The following is a 20,913-nucleotide window of genomic DNA, read 5'->3' as shown; positions in this document are numbered from 1 at the left end:
TGTTTAATGAAAAGAAAAAGAGGCAAAATTAATAAAAACTATATTCATTTTTTTCCCAACAATTTCAAGCCAGTGAAAAAGTTGCTTAAATCAAGTTCATGGCTGCCCTCCTGTGGATAATTTAAATATTACCACATAAAGCCATGCCCGCATAAGCTAAGGCACATAAAGCTTGTAGCGCAAAAGTTTCACAAAATTTAAATCCTGTTATTATTTGAATCAATTCAAATTATACAAATCATATTATCATAGTTATGCTAAGCACTGAATATCATACAAGCGTCACCAATGTACGTTTTTAACCCTTTGGTATTTCTTGAAGCAAAAATTGCATTTCAATATGAAAAGTCTCGTCGTAGGACACAATCATTTCAATACATTTCCTCCTCATTTGCATTTTGTATCTTTTGATCAAATTTTTTCTCCCAGAATATTTTTCCCCCCAGAATAAATTACCACAAAGTTCAAGAAGAAGAAGAAGAAATAATTAAATACAATCATCAAATGTAAGGCCATGATATGTGTCTCGTTTCTTGCCACACAACCCTTCATCTATGTTAGCTGCTCCTCTGTGAATGTTACTTTCATTTTCATCCCAGGTCTTCTTCCTTAAGATTTCTGTTCATGTGTTTGTGTGTGCAATAGCAAGGAAGTATTCAATCTAAACAAATTGATGCAGCTTAAACCATAACAGGCAGAGGCAGGAGTAACAGGCAGGAGGTAAAGCCGGCCTCAGTCTTTACACGTGTCTGTGTGTGTGTGTGTGTGATAAGAGAAAGCAAGAGGAAGAGAGAGAGAGAGATTTCCAGTGGTCTGAAAAGAGCAGTGTTTTTTTTTTCAGTGCAATGGCTATCGCTGAATACAAAGATCAGAGATGATTTTCTGCCAACATATAAGTTTTCCTCATAGGCTTTATTATCAAGGGATACGGCAAACATATTATTTGCGAGGCTGATTTTTTTGAATAACTAAAAAAAAAGAATCTTATCCAAATTATTTTTACTATAAAATGAGATCTGGGCCTAGGGGAGAGCAGGGACAAAAGTAACATTTTCCATAAAAATAATTGTTAAAAGATAATGTTTTAAACAGAAATATATTTTGGTGGTTCATTCCGCTGTGGCGACCACTGATTAATAAAGGGACCAAGCCGAAAAGAAAATTAATGAAATGAATGAATGAATAAATTTTTGCTCTGGTTACTAACTCACAAGAGTTTTCTATCAAAAACAGGTGTTATTTTGTATCAGTGTAGAAAAACTCCAATATAACTTAACTTCAAAAAAAAGTTGCACATTGTTACTGTTGACCCCATCAGCAGGGACGAAAGCAAAACACGGGTGGGTCAAAAGTAACACAACAATATAGATTGATTTACTGGCTTAATCTTGCTTATTTTAAATATATCAGACTATGAATACCTTGTTTATGTTAACTGCAAACATATTTTGTCCTTAATTTTTTTCAAAAAATATTAAATAAACCACATTTTCATTTTTAATTTCAGTTCCATCAAATGTTTTAAAAGCAATCCAACAATGCAAAATGTTGCCATATTCTATAATTTTTTAATATTTTTTTATTATTGTATGCATTAATATGCATTCATCATACGAGTCAAAACACTAAAAACTCTAATGTGGAAGTGAAAAATAAGATATGGCTATTATCAGTGTGACATAAATAACAGTGTTACATTCGTCCCCACAGGAACACTTGCCATTTACACCTGATTTACTTTTAAACTGAAAAACTCAAGGATGTGTTATTGCACTAAATAACCTGTAGATTGATCATTAGTGTGACACATGAAACGAGAAACACGACTTGTAATAAGGAAAAACTGCTACAGTAATTTATTTTTTGCACTTAAAAACTGGAATTTGTAGCTAACTGCGGGACATGATCCTGAAATAACATGATATTTGGCAGCTCCATCAAGGGTTGTATGCTGAATGTGCTGTTATAGCCTGGAAATCAAATGTTGTCAGGGCTTCGCGAAAATTGCTTTGTTACTTTCGTGCCATTTTAATTTCGTTCCTACTCTCCCTTACTGAAAAACACAAACGATGTAACAGAGTGGAGGAACTATGACGTCAATTTGTATGCAAAAACCCGGAAGCGAGTTAGCATTTCCGATTCCCTCGTCCCAAAGTCAATAGTTTTTTTCAATGGGATTTTAGTAAAATTGCTTAAAGGGTACCTATGGTCAAAAATGTACTTCACAAGCTGTTTAAGCTGATGGTATAGACCATCATATTGGGGTGATATAAACACATCCAGTCCTTTTTTTTTTTTTAATTTAACAACATAAAAACGATGGACCTATTGGAGCGGTTTTCAGACCGACCGCAACTTGATGTAGGAGTGCGGTCCCCCCGCCCACCGAATTGATTGACAGCTGGTGCATTAACATGTCCCAGTAGTCTAGTGTATAATCTTGTCAACAAGACAAGACGTGCGCAAAGCAACCGGGAATAAAAGGTCTGTTCAGTTCGCTAGGATCATCAATCGTCATCAAATGTTATCAAGAGTTAGTTTCACATGTTTAAAATGGTTTAAAACAGTGCACGTGTGTAATGAAGTACAGCGATTTACTTCAGCTTTACTTCATCAGCACAGCCGCGTGTCAAAACAAATATAAAGGAAGACGCTTCAATCCCGGTTTGTGGACAGTAAATCAGGTTTATTTTGTACATAAACATTACAGATATCCATACAGCAGTGGAGATTAACCTGTATCCTGTCACATTTGCGTGCAAAAAGAGTCGGAAGCAAAAGGCGCTCTGTCTGTCAGTCTGAGTGTATGTGTGTGCATGTGTATCTGTGTGTGTGTGTGTGTGTGTGTGCGCGCATGAACTTTGTAACGATATTGTGTGTGACTAATCAATGCAACTGCACAACAAATACTCATTGGTAAAGTTCTTACTGTAGTATTTCTCACAAACGCTACATAAGATCTTCTTCCTATAAGTCTCTCTGTTGTCTGACGCAGCCGAGGGAATAGATTAAGGCAAGCAGAAAGCCACATAGAAAAGGTAGGCGGGGAGGACTTGCCTTAAAGGCGCAGTACGACAAAACAACCTCCTGGTGGAAAGATGTATAAAACAAGATCTAGTAAAAGGTATAATGAAAAATCTGATGGGTGTTTTGAGCTGAAACTTTACAGACACATTCTGGAGACGCAAAACACTTATATTACATCTGAAAATAGAGGTAACCTAGGTGCCCTTTAAATAAGGTTTGTGGCTAATACAAACTCAATATACTTTCACGTTTTATTCTACCACATGTAACATCAGTTATTACATTCTTGATTTATTTAATAGGTTATGCTTCTTTTAAAAGACGACGCAATTACACTGCAATTTGTAACTTTTTGATTTAGTGGCTAATTCGTATAAATTCGTACAATCTAATTTGTACAATTTAGTACAATTTGCTCATCACCCAAAGACCAGCCTGATCTCACGAGAAAACGTAAGTATTTTACGTTTTGCCTGTTTAGTGGCTAATTCGTACGAATTCGTACGAGTTCAGTCGTACGAAATGGTACGATTTCAAAAAGGAGGCATGGCACCTAACCCCACCCCTAACCCCAATTTGTGTAATTGTGTTGCAAAGACGGTTGGGGTTACGGGTAGGGTTGGGTGCCACGCCTCCTTTTTAAAATCGTACAATTTTGTACGACTGAACTCGTACAAATTAGCCATTAAACTGACAAAACGTAAAATACTTATGTTTTCTCGTAGCTGGCTGTTCGGTTCACTTTCCGCTATAAACATAACATAGACGCCAGTTGGTTTACTATATAATGGAATGGAATATTGAGTTGTTGGTGGGGGTTTCTCGCTTTCTCTTTGCACCCCATTCCCTCTTTTCTGATGTTTCACCAGCCTGCTTTTTTAAACTGAAGTTGTCGTTCAAAACTATTAGTTCCATCTAAATTTTTTTTATAAAACTATTAAAAACCTTCACAGAAAATGTATAACCTACAAATGTCATTAAAATTCATTTCACAATTTTTCGAAATCATTTAAACATTAAAAGGCAGTCTATTTTTATAGGTTTTTGTGTGTTCTAGGATGGAATTGATATTAACATGCCATCAAAAAAAGCAAATATTAAGAGACCAATAAGATCAATACAGTTTCCAATAAAACTAAAATAATTAATTGTATAAGGATTAAACAATAAAACAACAACAAAAACTGTTTAACTTAACAGTTTATATGGGGCTGTTTTCACCAGTCAGTGTGTGAAATGTGAAATTCAAGCTGTCAGACAGAAAGAGTTGAGAAATGCACAGAGTCTAAAATGATACACTAAAAATAAAGTGGCGTAGAGACATCCTTCTCAGAAATTAGCATTTCACAAGCAGTTAAAATAAAATAGAAAGCAACAATTAATTCAATTTAAATGTAATAATCCTTGTTTTATTTGCAAATTATATTTCTTCACAGTGTCCAATAATATGTAGTCAGATTATTTGTGGTATGATGAAATGTAGTCCGGCAAAGATTTCTATCTGTGAGTCTGTGATTTCTGCACAATAAGCATCAACAGGTATTACCTAATAATGAATCAATTCATCTTCCAAATCGTCATGTAATCCATTGGTTACATCCTCGCCATTACACTTGCAGGGCAGGGTGCTTAAAAAAAGCAATGTTTTGTTCTAAAATAGCTCATTTTTAATTAAAAAATGTATTATTTCTTATTCTAAAATGAATTAATAAATTATAATCTTAAATCTCAATTAAAAAACTATAATAAGAGAATATTTTAACCCATACACAATATAATTTTTTCATGAAAATCTTGAATGTCACTAAAAATATCTCAATTTGTGCTCAGAAGGTTCACATTTATTTATTTATTTATTTATTTATTGTTGTTATTGTTATTATTGTTATTATTTTACCAGGAATTTCTCATTGAGATATGCATCTCTTCAACCAGGGGGTCCTTGCCAAAATGGCAGCACAAAAAGTTCCAGATTCAAAATTAGACACACATAAAATATAACAAATTAAAATTTACACAAAACATTTACATGATTCTTTAAGGCAAGGCTTCAAAAGATTTTCAAAAAGTTGGAATTGTTTCCTACATGATAACACTTATATTTTCATATTTAGCTGCCAGAAAGATATTACAGTGCCAAATAACTTGTTCTGTACAGTGGTGGGATTACAATTACAAAGCAACTGCCGTTTCGGGTTTACTACACTAATTTTTTTCACATGTATTCTTTTATTTAATGAGTAATTTTTAAAACTGTTCTCTTGCAGATCCATTTGTTTAAATTTGCACATGACTTTTCTCTCCACCCTGCTGAAGTGATCATAGCACAGTAATAATGACTGTGCCGATTGAAGTACCTGAAACAACAATGAAGCAATGGTTGGATTATTGGTAGACTCAGTCAATTATGAGTATGATCTGATAATGAGAGAGACTATTAGAATAAACAGATCAGTAATTTCTCACCAATCGGTCAATAAACTGCCATCGACCCAATTCCACTGTCTATAATGTTTCTTTGTCAGACCAATCCAATAAAAATCTGAAGCTGCGACCTTTAGTAAACACTTCTGTAAGTGAACAGTTATATATTATTAATTGGCAACTCCACTGTAAAAGAATATCTGTAAATTAATGTTTTAAGTCCATTCAGTTTTAAAACAGCTCCTATTATGGATTTTTGAAAGTGACCTTCTTTTCATGCAGTGTGTAACACAGCTCTAGGTGAATGAAAATATCCTGCAACGTTTAATTCTAAATGTGCATCTTGTATAAAGTTAATGTCTTTTAACCTTGAAAAAGTGACTTTTATGAACACATAATGTTCACTCACCAGCCATTTTATTAGGTGCACCTTAGTACCGGGTTGGACCCCTTTTGCCTTCAGAACTGCCTTAATCCTTGCTGGCAGAAATTCAGAAATATTCAGAAATAGAGATTTTGGTTCATATTGTCATGATCATGCATCACGCAGTTACTGCAGATTTGTTGGCTGCACATCTATGATGCGACTCTCCTGTTCCACCACATCCCAAAGGTGCTCTATTGGATTGAGATCTGATGACTGTGGAGGCCATTTGAGTACAGTGAACTCATTGTCATGTTCAAGAAAGCAGTCTGAGATGCTTCGCGCTTTATGACATGGTATGTTATCCTGCTGGAAGTAGCCATCAGAAGATGGGTACACTGTAGTCATAAAGAGATGGACATGGTCAGCAACAATACTCAGGTTGACTGTGGCAGTGACACGATGCTCAATTCGTACTAATAGGCTCAAAGTGTGTCAAGAAAATATCCCCCACACCATTACACCACCAACAACAACCTGAATCATTGATACAAGGCAGGATGGATCCATGCACTCATGTTGTCGACGCGAAATTCTGATCCTAGCATCAAAATTGACACTCATCAGACCAGGCAACATTTTTTCAGTCTTCTATTGTCCAATTTTAGTGAGCCTGTGCAAATTGTAGCCTCAGTTTCCTGTTCTTTTCTGACAGGAATGGCACCTGGTGTGCCTGGTCTTCTACTGCTGTAGCCCATCCGCCTCAAGGTTGGACGTGTTGTGCGTTCAGAGATGCTCTTCTGCATACCTCAGTTGTAACGAATGGATATTTCAGTTACTGTTGCCTTTCTATAAGCTGGACCCAGTCTGGCCATTCTCCTTTTAACTCACCTCATCCTTAAGACCGCCTCCAAATAAGTCACTCACCTTTGCATGAACAAAAGCACCCACAACCCTCTTTACTTTGTGTGATCATAAGAATCCCTTGCGTTAACGAGCAATTGGATAGGTGTACCTAATAAAGTGGCCAATGTGTGTGTATATTATGGTACAAAAACTTTGTAATAAACTGCATATTTTGGGTTCTTTTACAGACCTACCTCTCTATATATTATTATATTATATTACTTCAAACTGCTAAACTTTCAATTAAAGTCTCTTTGTTAAACTGTAGAGTTGAAATTTCAAAATCAAAAGTTGAGAGAGCAGAGATCAAGGTCCAACCATACAATTTACTACCGTAGATAAACAGAAAACACAAAATAATAAACTGTTAATTGACTGAAATATTTTACAGTGTAAATTGTAAAAAAAATAAAAATAAAAATGTGAATTTCACAGACCAACAGTGACTTACTTTTTCCTCTGGGCTCTTTATGATGGCCAGATCTGCATTTCTCTGTTGACAGTCTCGTCTGCTGTCCTCCCAGCTCTTCTTTTCAGATGAAATATAATAGAAACTGAAGTTGTAGTAAATCCACTTAAAGTTGTCAGAGAGCTGATCTGTAAACACAATCAGTTTAGAGAATTAAGTTCTTTCCATGCAAAAATGTATGCAGTATCAGGATTGAATTCATTCCTCATTACCAGTTGAGCTCAAAAGTTTACATATATATATAATCAGTTAAACAGAATAAACATAGAAAACCTTGCTCATAAAAGCCAAGCTGGAGTTCATCAATCTTGTTTTTTATCTGCTGTCTTTCTTCAATGAGGTTAGTGATGTTGGTTATCGTCTCCTCTCTTTCCTCATTGAGTTTAGTGATGTTGGTTAGTATCTCCTCTTGTTCTTCGATGAGTTTAGAGATGTGTGTTAGTAAGTGTTTTCTCTGGATGATGAAAAACACACAGAGCACTATAACAGCCGTCAGCAGAAGAGCACACAGCAAACACACACACACTTCAACTGCTCTCTGCTTTCTGCTTTTCACCGAGACGCTTCCTGAGGAAGAAGAACACAAGATGTTGACTTTTTATACACTCTTATGATAGTAACAACTTAATTACATTTACGTACCTGTGATTTGAGGTGGCTGGTGTTTCTGTGCAAGTGTCTTCAGATAAAGATGTCCTTCGGTATTGAAGTTTTCATAAACAGCTTCAGGTATTGCTGAGTCTGTCATTATGATGCTGTGTTAACGGTATGTTTGTTAAAGCTGCACTGCTTTGCTCTACAGCTCTACACTTTAAATTACTAAACTTCTGAAACCAACATTTCAACACCAGCTGAAGACAAATCTTTTTTTTTCGTAACCACGTTACCTAATTCTAAAAAGAAGAAGGAAGAAAAATCTCTTCTCAGCATCACTCCTCTGCTTAGTTTGTTTCCTAATCTAGCTTTCCAACAAAACATGGCATTGTATGTTGCTAATTGTTGATTCATATGTCCAATTGTTTATGCAATTGTGAGTTAAAATGTGCTTAAATGTAAACAATTTTATAATAACACAATCAACATGATCCCATGATAAACATGTACTAGTTTCATTGTGGTCTTTGCTTCTGTTTTTTTCGGTTCGTCCTTTCTTTCTCATGTATTCTAGTTCCTTTTATTGGTTAAGCCGGAAAGTTTCAACAGGTCATTACTAAATGTATCGCATTACCTTTTTATTGTCAAAGTTATGACCAAAAATGGATATGTCTGTTTTAAGAATTTCAACTAGAATAATTAAATTATTATTATTATTATTACTCATATATTAATAAAATTGTTTTAATCATGTTTCAATCTCGTACAAGTTTTCTAAGTTGCAAAATGTAACTTGATTTCCTTAGTCAGTTTAATGTAAGTGAAACTTTATTTGATTCAAATTAAAAATTGAAGGCAACTATTTTTATTTTTAGTAATTGAGAGAGCTCTACATATATATTATTACAAGTAACAATTACAGTCAGAGGGCTCAGTTATTACTATAGGAATTGTCATTGTAGCGCTCACTGTTCGCCTGCACACTCTTTGATCTGTAGCGGACGTAATGAGATCTTTCCGTCGCATGAACATTTTGAAAGCTACGGGCCCAGATGGCATCCCTGGACGTGTACTTAAAGCATGCGCACACCAGCTAGCGGGAGTTTTCATAAACATCTTTAAAGGGCCATGAAACCCCCTCGTTTCAGCAGGGTGTTTTCACACCTCTACTTTGGAAAAAGTCAGAAAAGTGGGCGTGTCCAGCTCTGTTTAGGGGGGAGTGTCGGAGGAACTAAAGTGGGAGGGTGTGGGAGTGTCTATTTGGGCACGCGCGAGTTTCAGTCAAAATACTCACACACAGGAGAAAGAGATGGTGTTTAACCTACATGGACATCTGTAGTGGAATTATTTGCCAAATTATTAAATGGTGGACTTTAACTGCAGTTTGGCTCTTTCATTCAGGGAATTCATTCATGTCCCTCGCGACAAACGAGATATTTGATTCGAGGATCTGCTCTAAGCGTGTATTTTTCATGCAATGTTTAATATCGCATGGCGAATGAAAGAAAAAAAAAACCTCCGCATTTTCCGGAAACTTAGATGCACACGGCAGGTAGCGTCAGAAAGCCGCGTGTGTTATTCCGGTCACTAAATGCGGTTAAAAACCCTACACGAGGTTAAAGTTTGGTTGTGGTCCTAACATGTTACGGTGCAATAGTTTACTTAGTTCGATACGAACAAACTGAATAAACAAAGAGTACTGGTCGCTCACTTACCAAATCTGTAGAGACAGGACAATCACCAGCAACTAGAGCCGCGTCTTTATTAAGAGGAGACTAAAGCGAATCCGGATCTCAGCGTTTGCAGATGAGAACAGCTCTCAGGTAAACAATAATCCTCCTTAGACACGCAAGTTATTGTTGTCGAGCGTCGCGTACACTGTTAATCCACACGTGAGTCTGAGCTCTCACAGAGAGAAAAAGAAAACGAAACTTAACGGCAGCAAACTATAAAACCAACACTTCACGCTTGTTTTGCCAACACAACGTGGCGTCTCTGTCGTGTAAACACAGTAATGAATATTAATGAAGTTGCACAATAGAGCGCGCTGATTGGTTTGAACCAAGCCTTACTCATGCACTAATGCAACAAACTGTAAGATGTAATAAGACTCATTCAGGCACAGACGTCCAGTCTGCAGGCTGGAATACAACGCTATTATGTCATGACCGTGACGCCGCTTCAAAAATTCGTTTCAAACAGGAAGTACGAATTTGCTTGAAATAACGCAAAAACAACCAATTTACACTTTTTAGTGAAATATAGGTGTCCTAATAGTGTTTTTAGCAGTGTGGGACACATATATGACTGTCAACAGCTCAAAAAATGTGTTTTGGTGTTTCGTGACCCTTTAACCTCTTGCTCTCTCTGTCTGTGGTTTCCACATGCTTTAAGACAGCTACTATTGTGCCAATAGCAAAATCAGCTAAAACCACATGCTTGAATAACTGGTGTCCGGTTGCTCTGACACACATCTACAGCAAGTGCTTTGAGAAGCTGATTAAAAACCACATCTGCTCGGTACTGCCCGCTCACACTGACCCTCTGCAATTTGCATACAGGAATAACTGCTCCACTGACGATGCAATTGCTTTCACCGTGCACACTGCTCTGTCTCACCAAGCAAACAAAAACACATATATGAGAATGCTGTTTGTGGACTACAGCTCAGCATTCAACACCATAGTGCTTGCCAAGCTGGTGGTGAAGCTCCAGCCACTGGGTCTACACAGCTCTCTGTGCAACTGGATCCTGGACTTCCTGTCAAGCAGACGCCAGGTGGTCAGAATGAACAGCATTACCTCTTCCACACTGATCCTCAACACTGGTGCTCCACAGGGCTGTGTTCTCAGCCCACTCCTGTACTCCCTGAGGTGAGCTTCCCTCCCTCCAGGACATATGTAGCAATATGTAGCATGCATTGTACTTTAATCAATCCATACTTAAAACAATACTGCCTACAACTACTGGTGCACATATTCATTGTTCATATTGCTGTCAATTTTATATTGTCCCGTTTTTTTTTTTTTGTTTGTTTGTTTTGGGAGTATGCTGTTGTATTTTGCACTGGCTGTATTTTGTACTGTCTGGAGCCAGCACCTAAGCTTTTTAATCATCATAGCACAAATGCTGCTGATGATGTGACAACAAAAGTGATTTGATTTGATTTGATACAGATGCATCTAAAGATAGTGGAAACAGAGTGGGGGTAGCATACACAGTAATAGATTTTAGAATAAAAGTTATTAAAAGAATCTCAGATGATGTATCAGTTTATACTGGAGAAATGGTGGCAATACTAATGGCACTTCAATGGATTGAGGAAAACAGATCATTAGGAGCACTGGTATGTTCGGACTTAAATTCCTCACTGATGATGTTAGAGACATTCTGAAAGCAGAAAGGATATATTGATCGAAATATTGCAAACACTGCATTGCATTCGGATGATGGGATTAGAAGGTCTGTTGGGTTTTAGCTCATAGTGGAAATTAAGGGAAGAGTAGGCAGACGAGGGCGCTAAATAGGCTTCAAGAAATTCATTATAGACATGGAATTAAAATATAGTAAAAGTGAGATAAAGGTTTTAATCAAGCGACTTTTAAAAAATATTTGAAAAAAAACAATGAGAGACAGGAAAAAACGGGAGGTGGTTGTTTAATATACAAAGAAATGTGGATAAAGGAAGAATAAGTAGAAGTAGGAGGGAAGAGAATATAATTTCAAGAATTAAATTTGGACATCCAGGACTTAACAGTACATTGTACAAAATGAAACAACATCAGACTGGAAAATGTGGTTATCGTGGGCAAGAAGAAACCATGGAGCATGTAATTATGAAATGTCCAAAGTGCAATAGGGAAAGAATTTTAATTTGTTTAAAATGCTAAAAAAAAAAAAAAAAAACAAGTCAGATGAGGACTGTATAGAATTTTTAATACTAAAAAAAAAATCTAAATTAGATAAAAGAATATAGATAGAAGTGGTGTACGTGTTTTTTTTTTTTACTTTTCTAAAGATAGATAGAAAAAGTGATCATGGCCCACACTCCTAACCAACAGGTGGCGGCAATGCACCAAGAAGTTGTATGCTAACCGCCAATAAAACTCATGAGAAGAAGAAAAAGAATGTCTTGTGCCAGATTGTTGGCTGTTTCTCAATTCCAAGAATAGGAAGAACGAAGAGAACTTGTGTTATTGTGGAGACCAGTCTTGCCAGGTGTCCCAGGACGAACCAACTCTGGAGACCGCGAGGGCAGAGAATGTGTCCTTTGAGAAATGAGATGCTGCATTCTTCATGATAGTCACGTGACCTTCACGTGTTTTAAATTGTAAATTATTTAAACAGTGCAGCATTCATACAACGATTTATTGTTTTTTCCCATTTCAAAATATATACTCTGCATAAAAACATTATAAATATACATTGCACAATATAAATAAAACAGATTTTAATACGAATTTCAGCATATGTTTATTAATTTATTAAAATGTTCATGGTAATGTTTACTTTCACCGTTTAATTTAGGGAAACTCCTGAAGTAAATAAGCGATCTCTTTAAACTTTAATATTAAATCTAAATAAAATGCAACGCTTCCTACCTCCAGTCGCAATGACTTCTGGGACTTCCAGAGCGAGTTCGCTGCTCGAGTCTGCATCAGTGCGTCCTCGATATCAAGAACACATCCAGGGAAGTTTCACGCGTCCTCTGTTCTTGCGGTCTTAAGAATTGGAACTGAAATTTGGCAGTTGATGATAACGTTGCACGAGAACACGAGGACGCAGACAGCTGAAGAACGCATATTGAGAAACAGTCGTTGTGCTTGTTCCTTGATCTCGCCCATAGATATATACATTAGATGTTGCCTACGCCATTGTTGTCCATAAGAAGAAATGCGACTGTCTTGATAAGTGCGGTTGAATGACACTTATCCAGGGAGCACTGTACAAATATGGCAGCGCTATTGAAGCATGCTCAGGGTCCCTATACGATATTTAGTGTATATATCTATGGATCACGCTGACCCTGCTCGTATCTTTGCCTAGTTAAGCTAGTTTACTGCTCTTGTTTATGGAGATAGTTTATATCTAGTCTTGTCTTGAGGCTCCAGTGCTGATTTGCTTTACCTCTGCCTCTCCCCTGTATGTTAGAGTTTCCTGTTATCACTACTCACCGTGATCATATCCTTGCTCGCTGTCTATGGCTCCAGCTGGTTTCGTTGTGTCATCCGATACCCGATATTATAAATAAAACTAACTGTTGCTTGCAATTGAATCCAATCTCTTTCCTGACTATTATTGACGTTCAAACGATGGATCTGCGACAGTGTCTAGGGAAACACTCCTCACTACATCAATCTTTTCCCAAATGAGGCATTGTACTATGATAGTTCAGACGCAAGTTATGCTGTTGTTTGGGGAAATGCACCCCTGTAAAGTAACTTTTTATTTCAATAAGTGTTTTCAGTGAACTGTTATGTCACATACTTAAGATCAGCCTTCAAAAGCAATGCCTTTACAGCCGCAACCCATCTCTGGGTAACATCCACACACACTTATTTACACTCATACACTACAGACAATTAAGCTTACCCAATTCACCTGTATCCCAAGTCTTTGGACTGTAGGAGAAACTGGAGCACACAAAGGAAACCCACACGAACGCAGGGAGAACATGTAAACTCCACACAGAAACGCCAACTGAACCAGCCGTGGCACCAGCGAACAAGCAACCTTCTTGCTGTGAGGGGACAGCACTACCTACTGCGCCACTGCGTCGCCACATCTTTAAAATATTAACATTTATTTTACCATAGTATCTTCTATGGATGTAGCAGCACTCTAGTGCTCTTATTTCACTGCTTATAGGTTTAAATTTAAACATCTTTTAGTAACAGATTACAATGAGAATAAAATGCATTAAATAATGCCTAACCAGTGCTCAGATAATCGTGAGGTAAAGCATAACACATGTGAGCTAAACCATTTTTTTAATGATTACAATGGTGGTCAAGAGAGCTTAATGTGCTGCAACTTAAGAGAACACATGCACATAGAAAAGTCACCAGCAAATTAAGAAACCATCTTCATCAGTTTGACATTACACGTGACAAAGCCTCACAATGCAAACTCAAATAAAAATTGCAACGCAAATCCTAGATTACCGCATGAGCAACAAATAACCATGTATATTCTGTATAATTCATACATTAAGTTATCTATAAATTGTTATATACAGTATATATATATTTAGCAAGTACAGTTGAAATTCCCCAATTTCTGTTTATTGGAGAGAAGATGCCATGATGGCAGTAAATAATATTTGACTAGATATTTTTCAAGACACTTCTATACATCTTAAAGTGACATTTAAAGGCTTAACTAGATAAATTAGAGTAACTAGGCAGGTTAGGGTAATTAGGCAAGGTATTGTTAAATAATTATTTGCTCTGTAGATTATCGTGAAAAAAATATATAGCTTAAACGGGCTAATGATTTTGTTCCTTATATAGTGTTACAAAATGTAAAAAAATCACTTTTATTCTAGGAGAAATAAAACAAAAGACTTTCTTCAGAACAAAAAATATTATCAGACATGCTGTGAAAATTTCCTTTCTTTGTTAAACATCATTTAAGAAATATTTTTAAAAATTTAAAAAATTCAAAGGGGGCTAATAATTCTGCACCATAACCCATCAATTCCAAGAAAATTCAGCAGGTTAGATCAAAAAGATTTAGATGTGAAATTTATAATATAAAGATAATTTCATTGTTTTCAATAAACTTTTAAAATGACAAAAGAAGTCTTAGTCAATAAAAGACATAATTTTATTTAACATTTATATTTGACATTTATTTTATTACAACTTCCATAATGATTGTGGCAAAGCATAATGACATGGTTTAGTGCTGTTATACAAACAGCCGCATGCAAAGAGAGAGAGAGAAAGAGAGAGAGTATTTTAAAAAAAAAAACAAATGTAAAGATCCAACAGGAACAACACATTCAAATTGAATGACCTGACAAAGTAAAGCCCCATTCAGATCGTACAATTTTTACTGTTTAGATAAAATCTTGACAATATTGCCAGACTATGACATTCTGTCATTAAAAAGCTGCATAAATGACAAACGTCTTAGCAATTGTCTATAGGTTTCACCACTGACAGCAGTTTTCTCCCTAAATATTTACAATATTACCACAAAATTACCACAAAATTACCTTATTTTGAAATAAAACATAGTGAGTTTGTTTATTAGGTGATTGTGCTAAAATCTGCCAAAATATTGTGTTATCTGAACAGGGCTTAAAGAAACTTTTAACATATTTTAAATGGTATTTATGAAATATATGAAACTGAATAAAGAACAATCTAGGTCAATCCAAGAATATAAAACAAACAAGATAAAAATAAGATGTCCTTGGTGCAGTGTGTGTGTGTGTGTGTGTGTTTGTGTGTGTGTGTGTGTGTGTGTGTGTGTGTGTGTGTACTTGTTACATAATGAGTAATTTAAGGGTTAATATGTGTCCTCTCACAGATCCATCCATGTAAGGTATTGCAGGCATAAGAAAAGTACTTTGTTTCGGACACTACAGCGCAGTTGATGCTGTCAGACCCAAACCTAAAACATTCAATATTTAAACATCAGAATTTGTACTTTGCACCTTGCTAGATATTATTGTCCCTATTGGGAGGGGAAATTCAATGCTATGTGGAAAACTTCCACTATGTTAATTTTGTCATAATCCAATTATCTGAAAGAGCAATAAAACGAGCCAATGTAATGCCAATGAGTTGGCAGCGTCAGCGTGCACAGCTGGCTTCAGTTACAATCAATATTGTATAAAAACGCCGCTCGTGCCACGCTGAGGCATCCTTTTCATTTTAAAAGCCTTTCACAAAGCTTCTGAGAGAGTCATATGAGGGTTTCTCCGACTGTGATCAACGGAGGGAATGAGAGAAAGATAAAGCAGGCTGCTTCTCCCAGTCCAGAATGTGTGAAAAGTGGCGTCAGACGGTCAAGCTGTGTTTCTCCCTTGCCTGGTGTTCTTTGGGCCTAGTCCTCCAGAGCGGTTTGTATTGTTGCAAGTTTCATAAAAAAGCAACACGGTTGTGCAGTATGTCTTTTTTAAGAAGTCGTTCCGACCGTGAGTTTCAGGATGCAGTGGTTTCCTGTCCCTGGATGATGTCTCTTAGAGCCAGAGCCTACACAGCCGAGGGGCAGGCTGCTTCCACCTTCCATGCTATGGCCACCTACCAGCGCTAACAAGCGCAGGCGCTGGCCCAACTGCACGAGGGTGGTTCTGGCGGAGGCTTGTTGCATGAGATACACAATGCAACCAACTAGGCTCTGCGTACCACCAAGTCAGCTGTGTGTGCCCTGGGAAGGACGATGGCCACAGTAGTGGTCCAAGAACACCACCTCTGACTAAACCTGGTGGATATGTGCAAAGTTGACAAATTTCGCTTTCTTATCTCACCCACATCCCAAGCTGGCTTGTGCTCTTAGCCAGGCGGAGGTCTGGGCTCTACATCGCTCTATGACAGTAATATTTTTTAATGCCACCAAAACCTCAAAGAATGAGATGAATACTTTAGCGGTAGTTCTACCAGGAAGACTGAGGTGTCACGTCATTCATAATAATTATCTCATCAGCCTATAACAAGCAAGCAAGCAATGTATATAAGCTTATCTAAACAATCTGTTTAGTTGCCACTGCCAACGTTGTTTATGTCTCACAAGTTTGTTAATTTCTCTATCCGTGTTCACGTAACAGCTCAAAGTTGAAGGTTAACAGTTTCGTCAAATCACTTCAATTTCGCTATTGATTGATTTCGCCATTTCGATTTCATTACTCGCCGATCCGCCGCTCGTACTTTTAATGTCCTTGCACAAGTTAATGTTACTAGCTTTTAGCACTTCTAACGTTAGCTCCTACTCGCAAAAAATGTACTTCACGTAATTATGAATTTAATAATGCTGAAATCGTACAGTATTCATATGCAGACTACTATGTTGCCTTTTAAACAACCTAGAGCTTAACAGATTGTCCATTTCATGAAAAAGCCCAACGGGGCTCCACCTCGCACAGCGAGCCCAAGGGGGCTCCGTCTCACACATCAAGCCCAAGGGAGCTCCGTCTCGCACAGCAAGCCCAACGGGGCTCCTTCAATCTCTTGGCCTGTCGCGGCACACGCTCGATGTCTTCGGCCCGTCGGGGCACGCTCTCAATCTTCTCTACACATCAGGGCACGCTCTCAATCTCTTCGGCTGGTCGGGGCACACTCTGAATCTCTTCGGCCCGTCGGGGCACTCTCTCTCTCCTCTGCCCGTCGGGGCACTCTCTCTCTCCACTCTGCCCATTGGGGCTCTCTCTCTCCTCTGCTCGTCGGGGCACTCTCTCTCTGTCTTCTTTGCTTGTCGGGGCACACGCTCTCTCCTCTGCTTTTCGGGGAACGCTTTCTCTTTTCCACCCATTCGGGAAATCTCTCTCTCCTCTACCCGTTATGGCATGCTCTCTCTTTTATCTTCATTGGGGCTTCTAGCAAATATTAGCCTAATTGTGTGCTTCGCTTTATCTTCATGTTGGATCTCTTATATACCTCTCTGCCCATAAGGGCACTATTTAATCTCCATTTTGCATGAATATACAATGTAAGCTATCTCATCTCTAGTCATTCTGTTTTAGGATTGCTACAAAACTGAACCCTAAGTTTTGTCTTTTAGGGTTGGCTTCGCCCTGCCTTCATCTTCAGGCAGGATCTGCCAGCTCATCCAGAGTTCTGCACTATAGACGGGGCTTACGCCAAAGAACTTTATGAAAGGACCATAACAAACTCTCACTCATGGAAACAATTCACAATAAATGTTCAAACGTTTATCTACCTCCTAAAGTCTTTCTGGTAGAAATGAAAGCTTTAGCGGTAGTTCTACCAGGAAGACTGAGGTGTCACGTCATTCTTAATAATTATCTTGTTAGCCTATAACAACCAAGCAAGCCATGTACATAAGCTCATCTAAACAATCAGTTTAGCTGTATATAGGTGACGTTGAGGAAGTTTCCCTCCATCCACCCCATCACCACTACCACCAGGTCGGCCTCGTCTCCTCTCAGGGGGTTGGCTTCGCCCTGCCTTCATCTTCAGGCAGGATCTGCCAGCTTATCCAGAGTTCTGCACTATAGACGGGGCTTACGCCAAAGAATTTTATGAAAGGACCATAACAAACTCTCAATCATGCAAACAATTCACAATAATTGTTCAAACGTTTATCTGCCTCCTAAAGTCTTTCTGGTAGAACATTTTTTTTCATTTTCACCGGATGTGACATCCCGAACACTGCCAGTCTGGCATGCTATGTCTTCCAGCTTGCATGATCAGTGCACTTCAACTATGGTGCGCGGGGTGTGGGAGGACGGTCTCCCTTCTCTCACACTTCCAGCCCCTCCTCCAGAGCCTGGGTGTGAGGTGAGTGTTAATCTCTCGACTCCTGCTCTTTTGCGAGACCCCAGCACTCCCCGGTTGAGCCCTCCCACTCCGTGCTGCTCCACTGCTGGTACATCAGTGATCATGCCAATCGTCTGCATGATCAGACTTGACTATGCAATTCAATTTGCAAAACAGCCTTCCAAGTTCATGGGCATGTATTTCACCGGGGTCAGCCCTATGTCTGCCCTGTCTTGCCAGAGGAGATTGCTTTACTCTTGTCGAAGAATGCAATCGAGCTGGTCCCTCCAGACGAGATGGAGAGTGGGTTTTACAGCATGTACTTCATCGTACCCAAAAAGAGCGGTGGGTTACAGCCAATCCTAGATCTGCACATTTTGTACTGCTACCTTCACAGGCTGCCATTCAGAATGCTTACAAAGAAGCACATCATCTGATGCGTTCGTCCTCTGGATTGGTTTGCACTAACAGATCTGAAGGAAGCATACTTTCATGTCGTGCTTCCATGCCACCGTCAGTTTCTGCAGTTTGCATTCGAAGGTTGAGCCTGGCAGAACAAAGTCCTACCCTTCGGGCTCTCTGCCTCCACGGCTAAAATCAATGCGCGTCATTCATATTCCAGGCCAGCTAAATCATGTGGCCAATGTGCTCTCATGACAGCTTTTATTGCCAGGAGAATGGAGACTCCTCGAGTCTGTCCAGCTGATATGGGCGCGCTTTGGGAAAGCCCAGGTTGACCTGTTTGCTTTCTCTGAAATTGCACATTGCCAGTGGTTCTTTTCCCTGACCGAGGGCTCCATCGGCACGGATGCACTGGCCCACAGCTTGCCTCAGTGCATGCGCAAATATGCGTTTCCCCCAGTGAGCCTGCGCACACAGCTACTGTGCTCTCTGGCCCAACCGAGCCTGGAAATCAGAACTCTCCCTCCTCGTGATGGCCAATCCCTGGCAGATTGGTGAAGGTTTCTACCAAACCATTTAAGGACCAAGTAGTGAGCCTGCAAGAGCTGCCCACAGAGTAGGCAGACCCAGCCCTTTCATCACTGTGTCTTGTTCACGCTTTGTGAATTTATGTGGACCACACTCAGAGCTTTAGATCCTCTGAGCAGCTCTTTGTCTGTTACGGTGGTCGGCAGTAGGGAAGTGCCATATCTAAACAAAGGGTTGGCCCACTGGATAGTGGATGCCATCTCTCTCACTTATCAGAGCCAGGGGGATCCGTGTCCCCCAGTGGCGAGAGCAAACTCCACTCGGAACGTCGCATCCTTTTGGGCATTTGCACGCGGCGTCTCTCTAATAGACATCTGTAGAGCTGCGGGCTGGGCAACACCTAGTACATTTGCAAGATTTTACAATCTGTAAGTGGAGCCTGTTTCCTCAAAGGTGCTGGGAAACCCTGGTGAATGAGAAAATTCAATTGGGTGTTGTAACACACTTGCCGGATTTTTTCGGTCTAACACAGAGATACGTGCGCTCTCTCGCTTTGTCAGTTGAGTTTCCCACTTGGCGAATCCTGCAGAGTTCTTTCGAGGTCCCCAGCATCTGACTCAGTGGAGGAGTCAGATGTGTGCCTGTTACGTTGTTGGCATGCCCGCTGGTCAGCCCACGTTTCGGTTATAAGTGCCTGCTATGCACAATCTCCGCTAGCGATCCCATATGCTCACTCAGCCACGATGTAGTTCCCCCCTTCTTGGGTGGGCTCTGTTTTCCCTCCTCACTAACCATCTTCTCATATGAGCACTCCCCCTTCTCAGGGCTAGTCCATATGCCTTCTTGCCACCAGGTCTTCCCATTGAGGTAGCAGGTGGCCTCCACGGTGTCCTCCCTGTCGGATCTTTTCAAGCGTATTGTCATGTTTAAAATTTCTAGAACTTAACTATGTGTATTTTTACGACTCCCGAAAAATATATCTAAACAAATAAATCTTCTTAGGTAAGTGAGGTAAGTAAGGGTCAGGGGACATGTTAGAAGGCTGCACCTCTGGTGAGGCAGGTGCGGTCATGCTGGAGCTTGGCATAACATGTCACCAGAGACGTGGTAAGTTTCAATTGTTGTGTTTTTTATCATATATTTCCACATAGCATTTACATTCCCCCCCTCGGGGAATGAGGGTTACTTTAGTAACTGTTATACTCTGTTTATCATATGATACTAACTGTATATAGTAAATTGGTGATCACTCACCCATTTGCCACTAAAGGGTCATCAATCCATATCCAATTGTCTCCATTTGTCTGTCTCCAGCCAACCCATAAATTGTTATTCTGAAGAACCTTTTGCAAAAATGTCTGTAATGATAAATTATAGGTCTATATTTTATTTCTGCATAAAACATGATTACAATTCACTTGACCACCTTTTTATGTTCAATTAAATAAAGTAAATGATTTGCATTAGGGTAGATCGGAGGTTCAAACCTCAGAAAAAATAGCAGAATGCAAGATGGTAGGATGATTAAAAGAAAATTACTAAATTACATTTTAATAATAATAAAAAAACAAGAACAATATCAGAAATACAGAAATACACATAAAATGCATAAAAAAAATGACAAGATCTCCCACCTCCTGACCCACAAGCAATCATGTACCATGACAATTGCCTAAACTGCAAAAGCTTTAGTATATAAGAAGGTAGTATTTAATTTATTTTGTGCAGAATATGAGAAGTCAAAAGTCAAA

At 38.8% G+C, this 20,913-nt stretch overlaps 2 protein-coding genes and 1 long non-coding RNA gene across 8 annotated transcripts in view; 1 reads left to right on the top strand and 2 right to left on the bottom strand.

Moving 5' to 3' along the window:
• Positions 1-20,913, top strand: part of tctn1 (tectonic family member 1) — an 845,382-nt gene that overhangs the window by 726,284 nt on the left and 98,185 nt on the right. The window lies entirely within an intron of this gene.
• LOC103911722 (uncharacterized) overlaps positions 1-20,913 on the bottom strand; it is a 146,818-nt gene that overhangs the window by 120,973 nt on the left and 4,932 nt on the right. Inside the window, exons 4-5 of one of the 6 annotated variants that reach the window (XM_087270116.1) lie at positions 20,417-20,520; positions 14,589-15,407 (exon numbers count right to left, since the gene is read on the bottom strand). The exons of the other annotated variants lie outside the window; for them this stretch is intronic. Coding sequence (XP_087126242.1) covers positions 15,296-15,407; positions 20,417-20,520 — 216 coding nt within the window. The 3' untranslated portion in view covers positions 14,589-15,295. Of the gene's footprint in view, positions 1-14,588; positions 15,408-20,416; positions 20,521-20,913 lie in introns of those variants that run through there. 6 annotated transcript variants of the gene reach the window in all.
• si:ch211-193e13.5 lies at positions 4,410-8,070 on the bottom strand. The gene is made up of 5 exons (XR_015500773.1): positions 7,833-8,070; positions 7,464-7,757; positions 7,173-7,318; positions 5,494-5,597; positions 4,410-5,384 (listed from the first exon to the last, which is right to left on the bottom strand). It is a non-coding gene; the product is annotated as a si:ch211-193e13.5 (long non-coding RNA).

This window comes from Danio rerio, chromosome 10 (assembly GCF_052040795.2).
Source record: "Danio rerio strain M-AB ecotype USA chromosome 10, GRCz13ab, whole genome shotgun sequence".
Classification (NCBI taxonomy): Eukaryota; Metazoa; Chordata; class Actinopteri; order Cypriniformes; family Danionidae; genus Danio; species Danio rerio.
Note: the sequence above shows the minus strand (reverse complement) of the source record. Positions and strands in the feature narration are given on the sequence as shown.